Source organism: Parambassis ranga, chromosome 19, assembly GCF_900634625.1.
Source record: "Parambassis ranga chromosome 19, fParRan2.1, whole genome shotgun sequence".
In the NCBI taxonomy this organism is placed as follows: domain Eukaryota; kingdom Metazoa; phylum Chordata; class Actinopteri; family Ambassidae; genus Parambassis; species Parambassis ranga.
The window spans coordinates 22,529,504-22,546,005 of NC_041039.1; the positions used below are offsets into that span (position 1 = coordinate 22,529,504).

The window sequence follows — 16,502 nt, forward strand, 5'->3', positions numbered from 1 at the left end:
CACTGCAGCAGCTTCCATGTGTTCTTGGTTCTTGTGCTTCATCATCCATCATTTCCTCTATAGAAACTTCTGCATGTCACATACTTGTGTCTACATCCACAAAGAAGAAAGCAGCAGTGAAACAGTAAAGTTTATATTTTATGTTGTTTATTTTCAATTCTATTAAGTTTTTTTTTTTAAAACCCTTTTTTGCCTGACCCCCCGAGCAAGCACTTTAGGCGACAGTGGTAAGGAAAAACTCCCTTTTATCAGGAAGAAACCTTGAGCAGGACCAGTCTCTTGTGGGGGGGCCCTTCTGCTGAAGACCGGACGGGTTTCTTGCAGCTCCTCCTTGCCTCCAATCCATCCTGCTTTTAGAGAATATGGTGACTGCTGCATCTTTTTTCAGGGTAGTTCTGGGCGCTGCCACTCAGCCAGAGCGGTGTGCCTCATCTCGCAGCGATCCAGATTAGCTCTGGTCTCACGCTGTCAGAGGATGCAGCCCCCCGGCCGCATCGTCTGACAGCCAGAGATGGCGGGAATGACTCTTCTACGTCTCAGTGGAGACACCCCCCCCCCCCCCCCCAATTTTGGGAGGTACAATGCCACTGTGGTAAACACTTGTTGTGGTAGGAGCCTTCTCTGTTGACGGCACAGAAGCTATGCTAACGATTACAGACCGACTAGTCCAGCAGCAATAAGGCCACATCGCCATCCATCTTGAGTTTTAGCCAGTCTGATAATCACTCTGGTGCGGTTAAAACTGTCCCCGTGAACCCAGAGGTATGACAGGATTCACTAGCAGCATTTGCGTTCAGACCTGAGCCAGATTTAAGCCAGTCCGACTAGATTTCCCCAGTGTGAACAGGGCAAAAGTGGGCATTGTTGTGCATCACTGGGTGAGGCCAACGTGAAGTAGAGTAATTATACAAACCTAGAACAGTTGGCTGTTTCCCCAATAAGTCTTGTTTTGTTCAAGCATCCTTCAGAAACCTCCTGATCAGTGGATTGTAGCAGCACATTAGATTTGTCTGCTTCATTCACTTACATGTTTGGATTTCCCTCCTCTGTGGGGAATTTAGATGATGAACTTTTGCCTTGATCACTCACAGTCTCTCAGTTCTGTCTTTTTAAATGTAACATCCACTTCTAAACTTTTTTTTTACATCATCGTAGTTTTTTACTGGAATTCAAAATCTCCATATATGGATCTCAGGCTGGTTGTCAGCAAACCGGTCCGGCTCCCAGGCTGTTTGCTGCTGCCATCCATAACTGCAGCAGTACACAGAGCTTCTGTGCCAACAGCAACAGATCTGAGGCTCTGGAGCTTTAATGATCACAGACTTGGCTTGAACCAGGGGAACTGAGGTAATTCTGTGGCTCTCGAATTCATTCTCGACATGCCTGCTCCTTGCTTGATATGGAAACCTGAATTTCTTTGATTAATGACAATAAACTTGGGACCATTTGTATTGTATGAACTTGTTCGTATCCAAGGCTACACATTAACTGTAGAAATAAGCCAAACACTCATGGATTTGACGTCATCTATTGATGGTCATTTGCACCGTGTTTTTGTTCTGGCCGCTGGAAGGGTTTCAGAAGTCTGGTGGTTTCAACTTTGGACTATGGACATCATGTACATGAACATTTATATACAGTGTGTGTGCTAGACTCTAGCCACTAGCAGTCAGATTAAAATATGCTATCAAGAACCTGCAGGAAGCAAAGGAGAAAGAGGAGGATTGCTCTGTCTTTGTCTCTTTACATTGGTTCCTTTGCAGCGACGGAGCAGGTCACTATTAAAAAGTGACTAAAATGGGAATGGACTTAATCTTAGACGGCAGTTTTCAGCCTTTTTTCAGGCTGCATGAATGAATTTGTTGTTTGAAAACACAGATGCGGAGGACACCTGCGGAGTTTAATTTTGAAAACCTGCTGGATTCTTTGTGTCTGACCTTCTGCCTGCTCCGTCTAGTTGGTGCTGATTGACACAGCACGGCCATGACAGAGCATCCTGATATCGTTTGCAGAGCAGAGTAGAGGGGACAACGGTGAAACGTGCCATGGCATGTTTGATGGGACCAGACCAAGCGGCAACCTTCGGGGCTCAAAGTGGAAGCCCATGCGGAAGTGTCAAAACTTGTAATTCACGCTGCAACAGCTGGGGGTTGGCTCCAAAAGCGAGTAATTTCCCATAGACTCCCATGTTAAAATGGCCGACTTCACAGCAGAAATTAACATGTTTACGGCCTGGTACAAAAAACCACTCTGGTCTCAGATGATAGGTTCTCTTCTAGTGTCAATTGTACGGGGGGTGAATTTTTTTACAACCCACTCGTTTCAATTGTATTCGGACTTAAAATTACGCATAATTATGGGTGTTGCCGCTTGAGTGACAGACAGTTGCCGTATCACAGCGTGAGTTTCCTGCTTCCACGATCGCCCGCCCCCCTAAACCCCGCTTGTGCTCCCCCTCTTTGTCCATATTTGAGAGTTTTGGTGGACGTGACGCTGTCAACATGGCGGCGGTCATCACATCCCGGAACCTCCCACCGAGCCTCAAAACGGCTCTTCAGAAACAAACGGGTGACGTCACGGAAGCTCTGTCCATAGTTTTTACTGTCAATGGACCAGACTCATCGGCTAGAGTGGCAGCCACACATGGCATGGCGCAGCCTGAACGTATCGCAAACCCTCTTGGTGGGACCCAGCAGTCATTCGACTTTTTTGTTTTTACAGCATCATCTTAGTGGCATGAGTAAACTTTAAATTTTTTACCTGCCACATGTTCGTTGAGTAGGTTTCTGGGCAGTCTTGGTGCTTGACTGTAATAACTTCTACTGTTCATATTGGCATAAGGTGTTAACTGTTATTGGCTTTAAAATCCCTTTGTCAATAAACCAATATGAGGCTCGGGGTACTACCCACTTTATTCACTTCACATTCATTCCCTGTGAGTCAGGACAACATTCAACCACAGTGTAGTAAGAAATCAGCGAGGTCCAATGCGGCTAAACATATTAACTAACAGGCGTCGATGCAGTCAGTCAGATCAGCTGTACGCTCTGCTGTTGGTGGGAGAGACGAAGAATGAAAACATGGCGTGCACACTCAGACATATGTATGAGGTGTGTAAGGCCTGTGATTAAACAGGATAGTGTGGCTGTTAGCCTAAAGCTAGTCCCTGAGAAGGGTTTTATAGTTGATTGGGTGAAGATGACATCAAAAGCGGACTTTAGGGTCTAAAAAAAACATCTCATTTCTCCAATTGTTTTTCAGAATATTCAGTTATTATGTTGACATAGGCACTCTCTAAGAACCACCGTCCATCCATTACAGCAGCAGCTGCACATCTGCTTTTGTAACTTCTGGTATATCTGAGCTTCACCGCTAATGAGCATTTCTTTCAAACCTTTGAATTTCATTTAAGTTGCATCCTTTTTATTGTGCAGTCTGAGTGATGATGATGATGATGATGATGATGATGAAGGCCACCCCATAGTCATTCTTCCTGGTGAATCCTCGTGGAAGTGTGGTGTTAATTGAATCGGTTCAGTAGAGGGAAATTGCCACATTTGTCATCATTGTGCTGCTACACACAACATAGAACCACTGCTAACCTCGTCAGCCTTTTAATTCCACTCTCTCTACTGCCATACTGTAGTGTTTCAGCAGGCTGGAGAAGGCAAAGGGGTGCCTCATGATCACTTCTAATCAATGGAAGAAGTGAGAACTTTAGTGTCTGGTAGCATGATAATGTTTCATCCTCCCCAGACTGCTGCTGCTTCACAAATGGCTAAGCAGCACAAACTCCTCAAGCTCCCATTTTCTCCACTGAAGCTAGTCAGTGACCATGAAAAGGATTGGAGTATATGTGGCCACATGCTTGGAGTAACTGTGTGTACCTGGGTAGTGAAGAGATTTTGATATATTTTCAGTGTTTGGATAAATAAAACATACGTCTGTTGAATTAATCAGGAGAACTGGATGATTTTCTGTATCCTAAAATCTGCACTGTGAGACTCCATCCATTCTCCTGGAGGGTCATTTAGGGGTTGTCATGGTTACCTCTGCAGCAGGAGGCAAAGGAGCACGCCCTGCCCCCGCCCTCCTTCATTAAAATCGTTGTTATTGATTGGTTGGACTGGTATCTAAAGCCCTCACCCCTCACCATCCCATCCACCCTCTCTGTACTTATTCTGCTGGGTTACCAGAGAGAGAGAGAGAAAGAGAGAGAGAGAGAGAGGAGGACAGAACTATTATACAATTGGATCAGCGTGCTGTCACTCAAACACAGGAGCCAATCAGAAACAGAGACTAGACCAGGGGCCCTTATGAGATAATGTGCTGTATGAAAGGCGACTGGCTTCTGCTTGTATTGATGAGGACTGCCAGTGGAGAAACGTATTCTTGATTTCAGGCAGAGAAAAATCTTACTTTCACTGCGAAGAATTTATTAATTTATTGATCACTTATTTATTAATTAGACTGCTTGTGGCCCTGTTGGATGTTTCAGTGGAATGGAGGGTAAGCACTGTGGTTTTGCCTCGTTTGTTCTGCAGCTAACAGGCAGCGTGTGCTTGCTGTGTTTCTCATCCTTTGCCTTGCAAATGGACTTTTATATTGTGTACAGCAGGTGGCCTGTGCATTTTGTGTTGATATTCATGAAGTAGACAGTTCACTTGGTACGTGGGCTAAGGCCTGCTGACTGTGTGTGTGTGGGTTATGCCAGCTGTAGCTGATATCTGTGTTTACATAGTGGCTTGTTGAGCAGTCAGAATAAACCCTGTATTTATTTTCTGCTGGTGTTCCATATGGATGTTTTTTTTCCTTTCTTTACTTTTGTTCTCTGCTGCTGTGGACAAAAATCATTTAAAATAACATGTTCTTTTTCAGCATTTTCAGCATTTGCAAAATTCTGCACATGTTCATTGTTGTTTGAAGGGATTTACAGCTGGGGGGGGGGGGGTGCCTTATCCATCAACTAGCAAAGAAAATGAATGGTTAAATCCATCATGCTGGTTGTTACTCTTCAAGTTGTTGTAAAAGGAGCATGATAATCACATTTTCCCATTACATTTAATTTATAGTTCACTACAGATGGGGAACAAAATGACAAATTAATTAAAAAAATGCATATTACACTAAAGTTAAAAGTAAGTTCTCTTAGCAGTCAGCTTGTTATGTGACCTTCAGGTCTCTTCAGATGAAGATAAGACAACATGCTGAAGATCTCACTTGTCATAGTTGAATTTATTCTTGTGTCCTTGCCACCGGCACCCCCACTGTTTGCTGAAATGGTCGGGCTCTGGTTAAAGCACCCAGAGGCCAGTTGTAATACAGTAGGTGCCACATACCGTATTTTCCGGACTATAGGTCGCACCATCCAAAAAATGCGTAATGAGGAAGAAAAAACCATCGATAGGTCGGACTATTAGTCGAACCAGCGAGCCAGCGAAAAATCACTACGTTTTTTAGCGTAACTTTGCCTCTTGAAGTCCTCTTAACTTAAGTGGTGCAGCTGCAGGGCATTGAGAGTGAGACACACGCATTTCAACAAGTTCTCACGCGGAGAAACGATTAGCTTCACCGCACAGAAACTCCTATAAAAGGCGACTACTGTGCGCTATAGCTGTCTGGAATTGGCGACCTGTCGGCCTATCGGCTCAGTTGCGAGCACACGTTCCATGAGCGTCACCTATGCTCAGAATGAAAAATGTGGACAAGCTGGAGGTGGAAGAACCGTCAGGAGAGGGACACAACAGCTACCATGATATCTGAAGTAGGACGTCAGGACACAAGGCTAACTAATTGTATATTTTTTTATATATAAGTCGCACCTGAGTATAAGTCGCACACCCAGCCAAAGGATGGAAAAAAATGTGATTTATATTCCGGAAAATACAGTATTTGCATTTGAATTGAAATTAAGCAACAATTGAGCTTAATTAATAACCTGGATGCCACCTGTTGTAGATTATTAGCTTTGTTTATAGAGTAACAGACCAGTAGATAGCAAACACTAATATCTGTTGTCCTCATGAAGTGATGAAATGAAAGTGATGATACATGCACAATGTGCCCAGCTGCTGCTGTTGAGATGTTGATGATTATTACTGAAAGTCTGCATCCCAAAAACACTTGTGTGCTGAACTTAAATTTAATTTAGGTTTAAATTAGTTTCTGTACTGAGCTTACAGATACTTTGGTAACTTTTAATGCTAAAAATAGGCACAAATAAACATTGCATTGCTTCACTTAGAGGCGACCTCACCAGCTTTTGCTGCTGTGAGAGATGCTGGCTGCTCTCCATCTCATTCAAAGGTCAGCACAGGTAGTTAGACTCAGACAGGCTCTGCTGGCTGCCCAATCAGTCACAGGCCCTGCTATATGAGCCAGCCAGACTATGAGGTACTTCCTACCCAGGCCTGCCAACCAACAGCTGAGGTAAGGAAGCCTGAGCCTGCACGAGTGCTGTGCTTAGTTTCTGCTACTGCTCCAGAATCATAGAAAGCAACGCACACTCCAGAAATACCTTTACAGCAGTTTTCCAGCTCTGCAGCGGCACTTTTGTGGAAAGACCTGCTGAAGGGCACACACTCCAGCTCCATGTGTGTCACTGTTGTTTTGAAGCATAGCTGTTTTGTTGGGAGCAGTTTACATTGACACTGATGGCTCCACTGGGGTTCACACTCAAACTGTGCAGATCTCAGACTCAAAGGTATCATATCTAAATTTAGAAAAATGCGTTTAGTGTGGGCTCATGGTTCCCTGCAATACAAAGTCCCACACCTCTATGGAAACAGCACAATCATGGCTACAAGTAGAGAGAGCTCAGACGTTGTGCAGATGTTCTACTGACCATTCAGAACTGGTCACAGCTGATGCAGTGCTAACAGGTTTTTTTGTTCAAGGATTAAGGATCTTATTAGTTAAAACCCTTAATTTTAAGTGAAAGCTTTGATAAGACATAAATAAAGTTGAAGCATAGATTTTGTCATATTTTACACTCAAGGTATTTTCATGTCCTGCAGTTGTGTCTGTTATTTACAGTTTCTGGTGTACGTTTGTTGTGTTACAAACCTCCCACTGGGTTCTGGTGTTTTGAGGATCATGTATTTCTGTCATGGCAGCATTTTAAAACATATTGTGGTAGTAATATTGATGCTTTAAACAAAACAAAATAGTCTTCTGTGGTGAAAGGTTGCTAGTGTGTGTGTGTGACTGTGCTTTTATGAGCATGATGTTTGTCTAAACGTGTGCGTCTCAGTGTGTGTCTTTTATCATTCCAGTCAGGCCGGCAGTCTGCCGATCATCCCCCCCCCTCCCTTCAGTAAAGGTCACATCTCCTGTTGTCTCCGGTGACATTTAGTCCCGAGTCTGTCTGATAGAATTTGTCCCTTCAATTCATCATGCCAGTCTTCCCACCACATGCTGTAACTGCTGTCTAACCAATAATAACTCCGTGGAATGGTTAACAGACAACGAGGGCCAACGAATATGAAGCATGTAACTGTGGTGTCACATTCTAGTGTGGAGCTGATCGAGTTAAATGAAGGCTGGAACAGAAACCCCGAAAGCAACATATGTTTTCTGGTCTAAGACGTTCCCTTTCCTGCAGTTCCTTAGTGTTTTTGACACGGACAGGTCATCAGCTCGTCACATGTGGGTCAGCTGAGCGCACCGCAGATGCTACAATTTAGGCGTCATCATTGAAATCCACTGATAGTTAATGTAATTACGTTGTTGTTTGACGTTTTTCCACTGTCCTGGTTGTTGGCATTTTGGTTGTGATGGCAACAAAACCAGAAGTGGTGCCATTGGGAACTGGTTTTAATTTCCAAGTATTAGTCCTCCTGAGAGATGAAAGGCAGATTTTGACTCATTATCATTTCATTACAAGAAAGTAGTCGTCACATACGCATCTGTTACACATAACCATCTGGGAGGAAGATATCTGTGAAGAGCAGGCATTTTCAAAGACTCTACCACTACCTCCCGCCACTATAGGTGCCTCACCTTTGCGTTTCAGCCACTTCTGTGGTTGTTTTTGCACAACTTTATCTTCAAAGTGTCCTATTCCAATTATAATGCTTTGAAAATTATTTAGCTTTAAAAGCTTTGAAGTTAAATTTCTGACTTTTCTTTGTATCACGCTCAACCTGCTTCATCATTTTATGTGAAAATACTCCACACCAGTTACGGCTACGTTGGGATGAAGAGTCTGTTTCACACCAGACAGCAGTGTGTCCTCTGTCCTCTCATCCGGGCAGCTGTTAGGCCTGTTTCACCACAGGCTCATCTGAAAAGACTCCTTTCTGCTGGGCCGAGAGCCTCCACTTCACTGCCATGAATAGCTGACCAGCTGCACTCAAGTTTATGCACGTGTGCGTCTGTGTGCGAACGAAGCCCGGGTTCCTTCTGAGTGGCGTCTTTTGTCCCTCCTCTATATCTTCTCTGTGTGACTCGTAGGAGACTAACATGACACGACAACCCCCAAAACCCCCGTCAAGACGCAGCCGTCTTTCAGTGAAGCATCATTTTCAACACCAAGTCTTTGCCAGGTGGAGCAGAAATTAAGAAAAAAGAATATTTTTATTACAGTGAATGAAAAGGCCACATTTAAACATGTCTTCTGTCACAGAAACCTGTGATCTTCGCTCGTAAATCAGCTAACACACCTCATTCGTAATGATTCTTTTACTCTGATCAGGACTGTAAATGTAGTGCGCTGAAGCACAGCTTATAATCTGTTAAATGAATTATAGATTCATCACCTCGTGACATTATGGGAATGAAAGTTATTTCCAATTATGGGTAATGTGTATAATAATTACTTTTTTATCCTCCTAACAGCATTTATTATAGAAAAGAACTGTAAATCAGGATGGATTGCCAGACATTAAACTTTCAGATGGTCCTTGAACACACCCATATTTCATTACATTTTTTTAAAAAATCAAAACATTTGTCGCTCTCTGTGGCTCAACTAGGACCAGTACATGATTGACTCACATTTGTCAAGCATTCACGTGATGAAAATTCCGTGAATTTATAGCTGATCTGCTGGCTTTCTGCACTGCAGTGTAACTTTAAAGGCAAAAGGTAAATAAATGTAATATTATAAGATTATCAAATATATCTGTATCATGTGGAGCTGCTATTTTGTGTTATGTGCAGGGTTCTTGCAGGGTCTAAAAATTTCTAAAATGTCTAAAAACTTTAAATTTAAGGCCTTAAAAAGTTTGAAAACGACCAGATTTTCACCCAGATTTCCTAAATTTAATCTTGCCAAGTCTTAATTTTTCGTTTTTTGCTTTTATTCATTTCCGAGAAGTGTTGGCCGCATAAAATCAGAGTAAAACGCCGCAATCAGAAGCTGCTTTTGCATCGTCTCTCTTTCTGAGGGGCTTGGATAGCTACCGTTGTTGGAACGTGGCACTACAAATCCAGCGATAACTGCTGGTCATGTTTGCTGCCATGTTTGAGATGCCTGCATGTTCAGTGGTTCCCAGCAAGCTCGCTGTAAACTTTGCAAGCGGACCATCCAGTCAGGGACCTTGGGTGTGAAAGCGCTTGAGTCTCATTCCGGACAAACACCAGCTTGCTGTAAAAAGCCTTCAGTGGGCTCAAGCTATCACCCAGTTTTGTATATCACCCCCGCTGCCCGCACCTTTCTCAGTGCCCGGTCTCTCCGGACTCCAGCACAGTGTCACGACCACTTCGACTAACGACCTTCGAGCTACATTTGGTTCCAAAAATTGAGTCGTGTTGGTCTAAATTTCAGTCACAATGGTCTTGAAAGGTCTTAAAAAGGTCTTAAATTTAACTTACTAAAACCTGCAAGAACCCTGGTTATGTGTATTTTCAAGGAATTCAGAGAAATCTGAGTTAGCTCATCACTTTACATCCTGACTGTTGTGGATCACTGAGTCATGGTGGAGCTGAGAATGTTTGCCACTAGGAAATAAATTATGTAGAAACCTCACAGTTATGTTTTGTGACGTATGCTCTGGACAGAGTAGAGGCATCATCAGTTCAGATGAGTTCAGGCTGAGCAAATTAACCACAACCGAGTCAGACAGCTGGTAAATTGTTTCTACTTGACCTCCTTAAACAGTCACTCACACACCATCTGGATGCTGTTTGTTCTGAGTCACGTATAAAGTCCCTTATTTTTCAGAATCTGCGTGTAAATGTTATATTTCCATTCAGGCTACCAGTGAAGCTCAGTGTCCTCTTTGATTTTTCTACTCGCTGCGTGTCTCTGCTCTGTAGTTAACGCCTGCCCTGGTCCCCTGTTGTTGTGTAATTTCACGTCTGAGCAGCAGGGCTCACAGGGAAATGCCAAACACTGCATGAGGATGACGTGTTTCTGCACGAAACGTTTCATGTGCTGGAATCACAAACGTCCTTGAATCTTGAGTCTTTTTGATGTTGTTCCTGCAATCTGCCTCCTCTGTAGACGTGACCCATTTTATTTTATTTTTTTAACAATTATCCAGCGTTTGATTCTACAAATATCTTTTTATGAAGTATTCCAGAGATAAAACATAACGTAACAATAACAGATCTTCCTGTCTTGTTCTTGTGTCTCCTCTGTAGTAAGCATGTTTCTCAACACTCTGACGCCCAAGTTCTACGTGGCTCTGACAGGCACTTCCTCCCTCATATCAGGACTCATATTGGTAAGATGCACTTGTTTTTATGCTATTTTCTATCTCACATCACAAGCTGGAGAATATGCTGTTTTTATTTTCATGTGTGATGTGAACAAGATGATCAAACAAGCCTTATTTTATAGAACCTTTTAAGCTAGGTGCAGTATAGTATAGTATAGTATAGTATAGTATAGTATAGTATAGTATAGTATAGTATAGTATAGTATGGTATAGTATGGTATGGTATGGTATAGTATAGTATAGTATAGTATAGTATAGTATAGTATAGTATAGTATAGTATATATATTTAATCAAATAAATAAAAAAATCACAGAAATCTAAGTCACAAAATAATAAAAATAATCACAATGGATTGTTGGATAAAATTAAATATATGAATAAATTAATACAATAAAATGAAATAAACTGTAAACAGCAACATGCAGTTCAAATAAAAAGATAAAAAAATAAAACACATATTTAAATTATGTGATATTACATTAAAAGCTAGCCTGGATAGGTGTTTTTCTTTTCAGATATTTACAAAATAATCAATCACGCCATGTTTATGTCACCTTTTAAAAAATCCAATCAGATGCAGTTTAAGGGGTTTTAGCTACTGACCAGAAGTACACGCAAATGGGTTGTTTAAACTAAAACTACATTGTAAAATTCCGATCAACAGCAACACAGAGTTTAAATTAAAAAAACATAACAAAGTAAAACTTATTAAATTATGTAGCACCACATAAAATGCTGGATTGAATAGGTGGTTTTTAGTTCCTTGCTGTGGTTTACAGTGGTGCCTCTGAGCATGTCTGTCTCCCTCTCAGGTTCTTCACGGAGACAGCCAACTGCTCGACGGTGGTTGGTCGGCAGTTATAAAATAGCCCCTCTTTTAATTAACTCTCTGTCTCTTCCCTGCGGGCTGTAGGCCAGTATGCGTAGGCTGCTTGGAAATGGTGTTGAGCTTTACACATGCTCTGTGAGATGATTAAGAAACGCGGATGCCAGTTGGATTCTTCCAGACGAAAGTGTGCATTTCTCTGTAATTGGGAAAAGACGCTAATGTTCAAGTTAGGTCCACTGAAGAGTCCAAGATCACACCATCAAAAATAGTTTTTTCCTTCTCAAGCAGAAGCTGAAAGTTTAACAGCTCGGACAGATGGCTGCCGGTGCATCACTTTACCATGATTGCCTCACAAACACATATTAGTGTTTTTAAACCTTTATTTTCTTAAAGGTCGGGTGGGAGATTTCATTCTGATGCACTTTTTGTTAAATTAGTGTAACTTCTCTTTACAATCCGATAGCAAACAATTAGTTCGGCAGTTTCACATTAAAACGATGAATATGAATCATCTGAAGCTATAAAACACTAAAAACATCAGCCAATCCTCCGGGTGGACCCTGTGCGGAGTATTGGCTGGTTGTCACTCTCTTCCTGCTCTGTGCACCAGAGAGGTACGTGCATGATGGCCGAAGTCACAGACCGCAGCTCGTCTTCAGGTGATGAGCGTCCATGTGATTGGGAGGCGTGGCTTCAGGGTGAGCTCCGAGAGAAAGGGGCGTGTGTTTACTTTGGAAATCTGGCTGACTCTCACTGAGTTTTCAAAATCTCCTACCCTACCTTTAACAGTTCTGCACTAGAACAACTTAAACTTGCTGCAGATATGTGAGATGTTTTTCTCTACATCTCAAAGAGTTTGGTAGCTCTCTGATCTTTCACTCTGTATTTTAATCCTAATTTCAACGTAGCGATGAGCGATGCTCAAACAGGCTTTTGTATGCATGCTCATGCACCTCCACTTGCATAAGCATGAGGGTAACTTGGAGATAAGGCACCTGTTGTGCACATGTTGCGTGGCAGGGATGTCACGGCTGCTAGATTGTGCACAAGAAGAACTCACTCATGCATGCACTTACTAACATGGTCGCACACAGGTAGCTCTGCCATCCACGCACAAAGATGGCCCACATCCTCATCACTCATGCAGACAGACAGAGAGAGAGCAGACTTTTATGTTAATGGTTGGATTTAAAGGATTAGCTGCATAGTAAACATGTGTCTGTGTTTTGACTTGAAAAATGCGAGTCAGACTTTCTTTTTAGAGCTTCAAACAGAACTGTTTCACACACACACACACACACGCACACACACACACGTCAGTTCAAGCAGCACAGAGTTCAGTATCTTCCTTTGGATCACTTTAACATGTAGATCAATAGAAGACTGCGGTGCTCCATTAATTCTCATGACCCGCCCTTCTTCACATTCCCGTGCTGCGGAAGAACAAATTTAACTGATTAGTTTCTCCTCTAAGGCTGAAGGTGGTAATTGGTAAAACGCCGGAGAAGCACACACTCCTGCGTCGCTGTGGCACAAGGCTGAGAGCCATCGATGCAGACGGCGGTAATCAACCCACAGATTACAATAATAAAGACGCGTTAAGCGCCGTTAAAGCTCCGCTGACGAGGTGTTTTCCCGACACCGGCTGGTGGTTTTTAGTATGCATCTCACGTTGGAAAGTCTTGTTGTGTTTATTCAGGTTTTCTGACGGTGGGTGTCTTTTCTTTGAACGGAAGGTTTTCACATCAGAAGTGATCTTTATGGAATAAAAACTCATTTGAATTACATGTCCTCTCTCTCTCTCTCTCTCTCTCTGTGTTTCTTAGATCTTTGAGTGGTGGTATTTTAGGAAATATGGGACCTCCTTTATAGAGCAGGTGTCTGTGAGCCACCTGCGCCCCCTGCTGGGTGGAGTGGACAGCAGTTCTCCCAGCAACTCAAACACCAGTAACGGGGAGGCAGATTCCAATCGGCAAAGCGTGTCTGGTAAGAACTGATACGGTCATTGTGACCTTTAAAGCAGCAGAGTACCACACATAACACACACCTTGTTACAAACACGATATACTAAGAAGCCTGATGACTACATTGGGTGTTAGTATGTTGAAAAACTATGTTTATTTTATTTAATTAACAAAAAAAAACTGATATGAAAAGACTTTAACCTTCTAAGATTCTTGACTGTGGGGCTCTCAGCTGTGAAAATGCACTCATATTGACTGCTGCTGCTATTGTTGCTGCTAATGAAGCAGCTCAAGGATCTGTGGATTTTGTGGTAACACGCTGCTCCTTCTGCTGCTTTAGATTTACAAATTAAAAGATGTTTTTGGTAGAGAAGATGTGTATATTCCCAAACTGTCACCCCACACATTTTAATAAGTTAAGTTGACGTGGCGCATATTTTAATCCGAGAGTAATAAGCTGATCCAATGCCTGTGGGCCCTGTAGGTTTGAGCCGCGACAGTGGTCCACCGAGTCCTCCTGGTGTCCAGTCAGAGCACCATCTGTGTTGTCACATGCTGGCTAACTGCTAAGAGTCATTTTACTCCAAACTCTGGCTGCAGCATCCTCCCTCTAACATCAAACCCTTCCTCGACCTCTGACCTGAGCATGATGTCACACACACCGCTTACACTGCCCTCTACTGGTCTCGTTCTGTCATCATGTTTACCTGTCCCCTCTGGAAAAAAATCACACATTTCCTGACAGCCCATCAGTGTCTAAAGGAAGGAGTGTGTGGTATTCATAGTAATTTGATCTAGACAGTGGTTTCTATTTAAACAAAAGGAGACACAAGTCTGATAGAAGCCTGATTCCAGAAGAAATATTTTAAAAAGTCATTCAGGTCTGTCCAGTATGGAGTGGAGGTTCTAGTGGTGACCATAAATAACTTCATCCAGTCCATTTAAAGCGTTTCCTCTGGAGGCTCTGTCATTGAATTCTTTGTGTCACACTGCATGTGTTTTCAGCCAAACAAGTCTGAATTAAGCAGGATTAACTGTGCTGTGTTCAAACCAACAAACCGTGATCAGGAGAAGAAAGGCAGCCTAATTATTTCAAGTACTCTAATCCTCAGTTTTCTGGCTAATAATCTGCTCCATTCAAGATAAACACTGCAGCTTATTATTATTCTTTGTTACAGCAGATGTCTTTAAATATGAAAATCTAGCACAGAGAGTGGATATTTGTTTGCTTGTTATTATTTTTGACATGACATGGTTTTCATTCTGAAGCCACTGTCGTCTAGTGTCTGTAATGATACATAGGGTGGCCAGACTCTCCCTTTAGACACAGGGATGGACTCAGAGTAGAGCTGTTGCTCCTCCATCTTGAGAGGAGCCAGTTGAGGAGGTCTCTGAGGCAGACCTAGGACCAACCTGAGGGTCTCTTGACTGACCTAGGAATGCCTTGGTATCCTCCTGAAGGAGCTAGCGTGGGTAGCTGTTGAAAGGGAGGCCTGCAACCAGACCCTGGATGAGCAGAATAAAATGGATGGATTAAACACAGAGTAAGCTGTGGAGCGGATCCACTACTCCACCAGTGAGAAGCAAGTAGAAACTGAGTTGATGTGAACCCAGCAGCCACCATGGCCGGCTTTAATGCATAGAGCTGCATTTCTGTCGGCGCCAAACGAGGCGAGTCGGTGTTGCTGAACATCAGAGTGCAGGATGGACCGGCTCTAATACAAAGCTCATATTGTACAGTTTACCGTAGCAGCAGGCTGGGACTGTTCTCTGACAGCACTGAGAGTTGGTGCAGAAGCGTGTCTGGTCGCTGAGGAGTTTTTAAGGCTTGTTTTCCTGTCAGCCTCGTTCTCTCAAAGATCGATGTGCCAGTCAGGGGAGCTGCGGGGCGGATGGCAGAACGAGGGCCCCTTTGAAGTGCAGGGAGCAGGCTCAGTGTCGACTTTGCCCTTGACACTCATCACCAGTGTTCTCTCTGTTCTGTGTGTCCTCCCCGCAGAATGTAAAGTATGGAGAAATCCGCTGAATTTATTTCGAGGAGCTGAATATAATCGGTGAGTGATAACAGCAGAGTCATCTGCATTTTGCACTTTGCTCATTTCTGTCCCTTTTTCTGTCATCTGTCATTCTTTGTTGGGACTGCTTCTGTTGAGTCATGGCCACTTTCCTGCGTCTCACATTGTAATTATCTTGCCTCGCTTCCTACCTATCCGTCGCCCTACTGAGCTTCATGTTTTGACCTTAAGCCAATCAGAATCAGGCACCATTCTCTCCTCATTCTTCTTCAAATTGTTGTGCATATTGTGTCTTTGTGTCTCCAGGTATACGTGGGTAACGGGTCGAGAGCCGCTGACATACTACGACATGAATCTGTCGGCGCAGGACCACCAAACCTTCTTTACCTGCGACTCAGACCACCTCCGGCCTGCTGACGCCAGTAAGCAAAACACACACATGTCGAATACACACAATAAATATGGACAGTACCATATAAATAATGCCTGTGTGTGTGTGTGTGTGTGTGCATGTGTAATGGCAGTCATGCAGAAGGCGTGGAGAGAAAGGAACCCACAGGCTCGCATCTCTGCAGCACACGAAGCCCTGGAGCTGGAGGAGTGAGTTCACTTCCTGTCTCTAAATGAATCTGTCCATTTGTCTAATAATAGCTCTAGTTAATGGTGGTAGTGATACTCAGTGATGCATTCAGCCAGTCCCTAGAGAATATGACATAATAATAATAATAATAATAATAATTTGTTGCCTGGTATTTATTCTTTTAAGAAAACACAAAATCCCTCGTAAACCTCCACTCTTCAAGAACACAGAAGAGTTAAATGGGAATATTGCTCGTCCCATGTTTGGATCCACTGCTGCTGTAGGAGCCTCCACCATGAACACGTGTATTTATTTACACTAAACAATGGATCTTGGAAACAACAAACGGCTCTGTAACTTGAGTAACTTGTCTTAAACTGAGGAGTGGACGGCTTCACTAACACAGCCTGCAGAGTGACACCACTTAGACACACACACTTATCAGTGTT

At 43.0% G+C, this 16,502-nt stretch overlaps 1 protein-coding gene across 6 annotated transcripts in view; it reads left to right on the top strand.

Annotated features, from left to right (window-relative positions):
• Positions 1–16,502, top strand: part of LOC114451541 (suppressor of tumorigenicity 7 protein homolog) — a 47,190-nt gene that overhangs the window by 22,985 nt on the left and 7,703 nt on the right. For 5 of the 6 annotated variants that reach the window (XM_028430228.1, XM_028430224.1, XM_028430225.1 and 2 more), the window contains 5 exons: positions 10,588–10,670; positions 13,321–13,480; positions 15,458–15,512; positions 15,780–15,895; positions 15,998–16,073. In XM_028430228.1, the coding sequence (XP_028286029.1) occupies positions 10,593–10,670; positions 13,321–13,480; positions 15,458–15,512; positions 15,780–15,895; positions 15,998–16,073 (485 nt within the window). In that variant the 5' untranslated portion in view covers positions 10,588–10,592. Of the gene's footprint in view, positions 1–10,587; positions 10,671–13,320; positions 13,481–15,259; positions 15,265–15,457; positions 15,513–15,779; positions 15,896–15,997; positions 16,074–16,502 lie in introns of those variants that run through there. The other variant, XM_028430230.1, reaches the window with a different exon arrangement.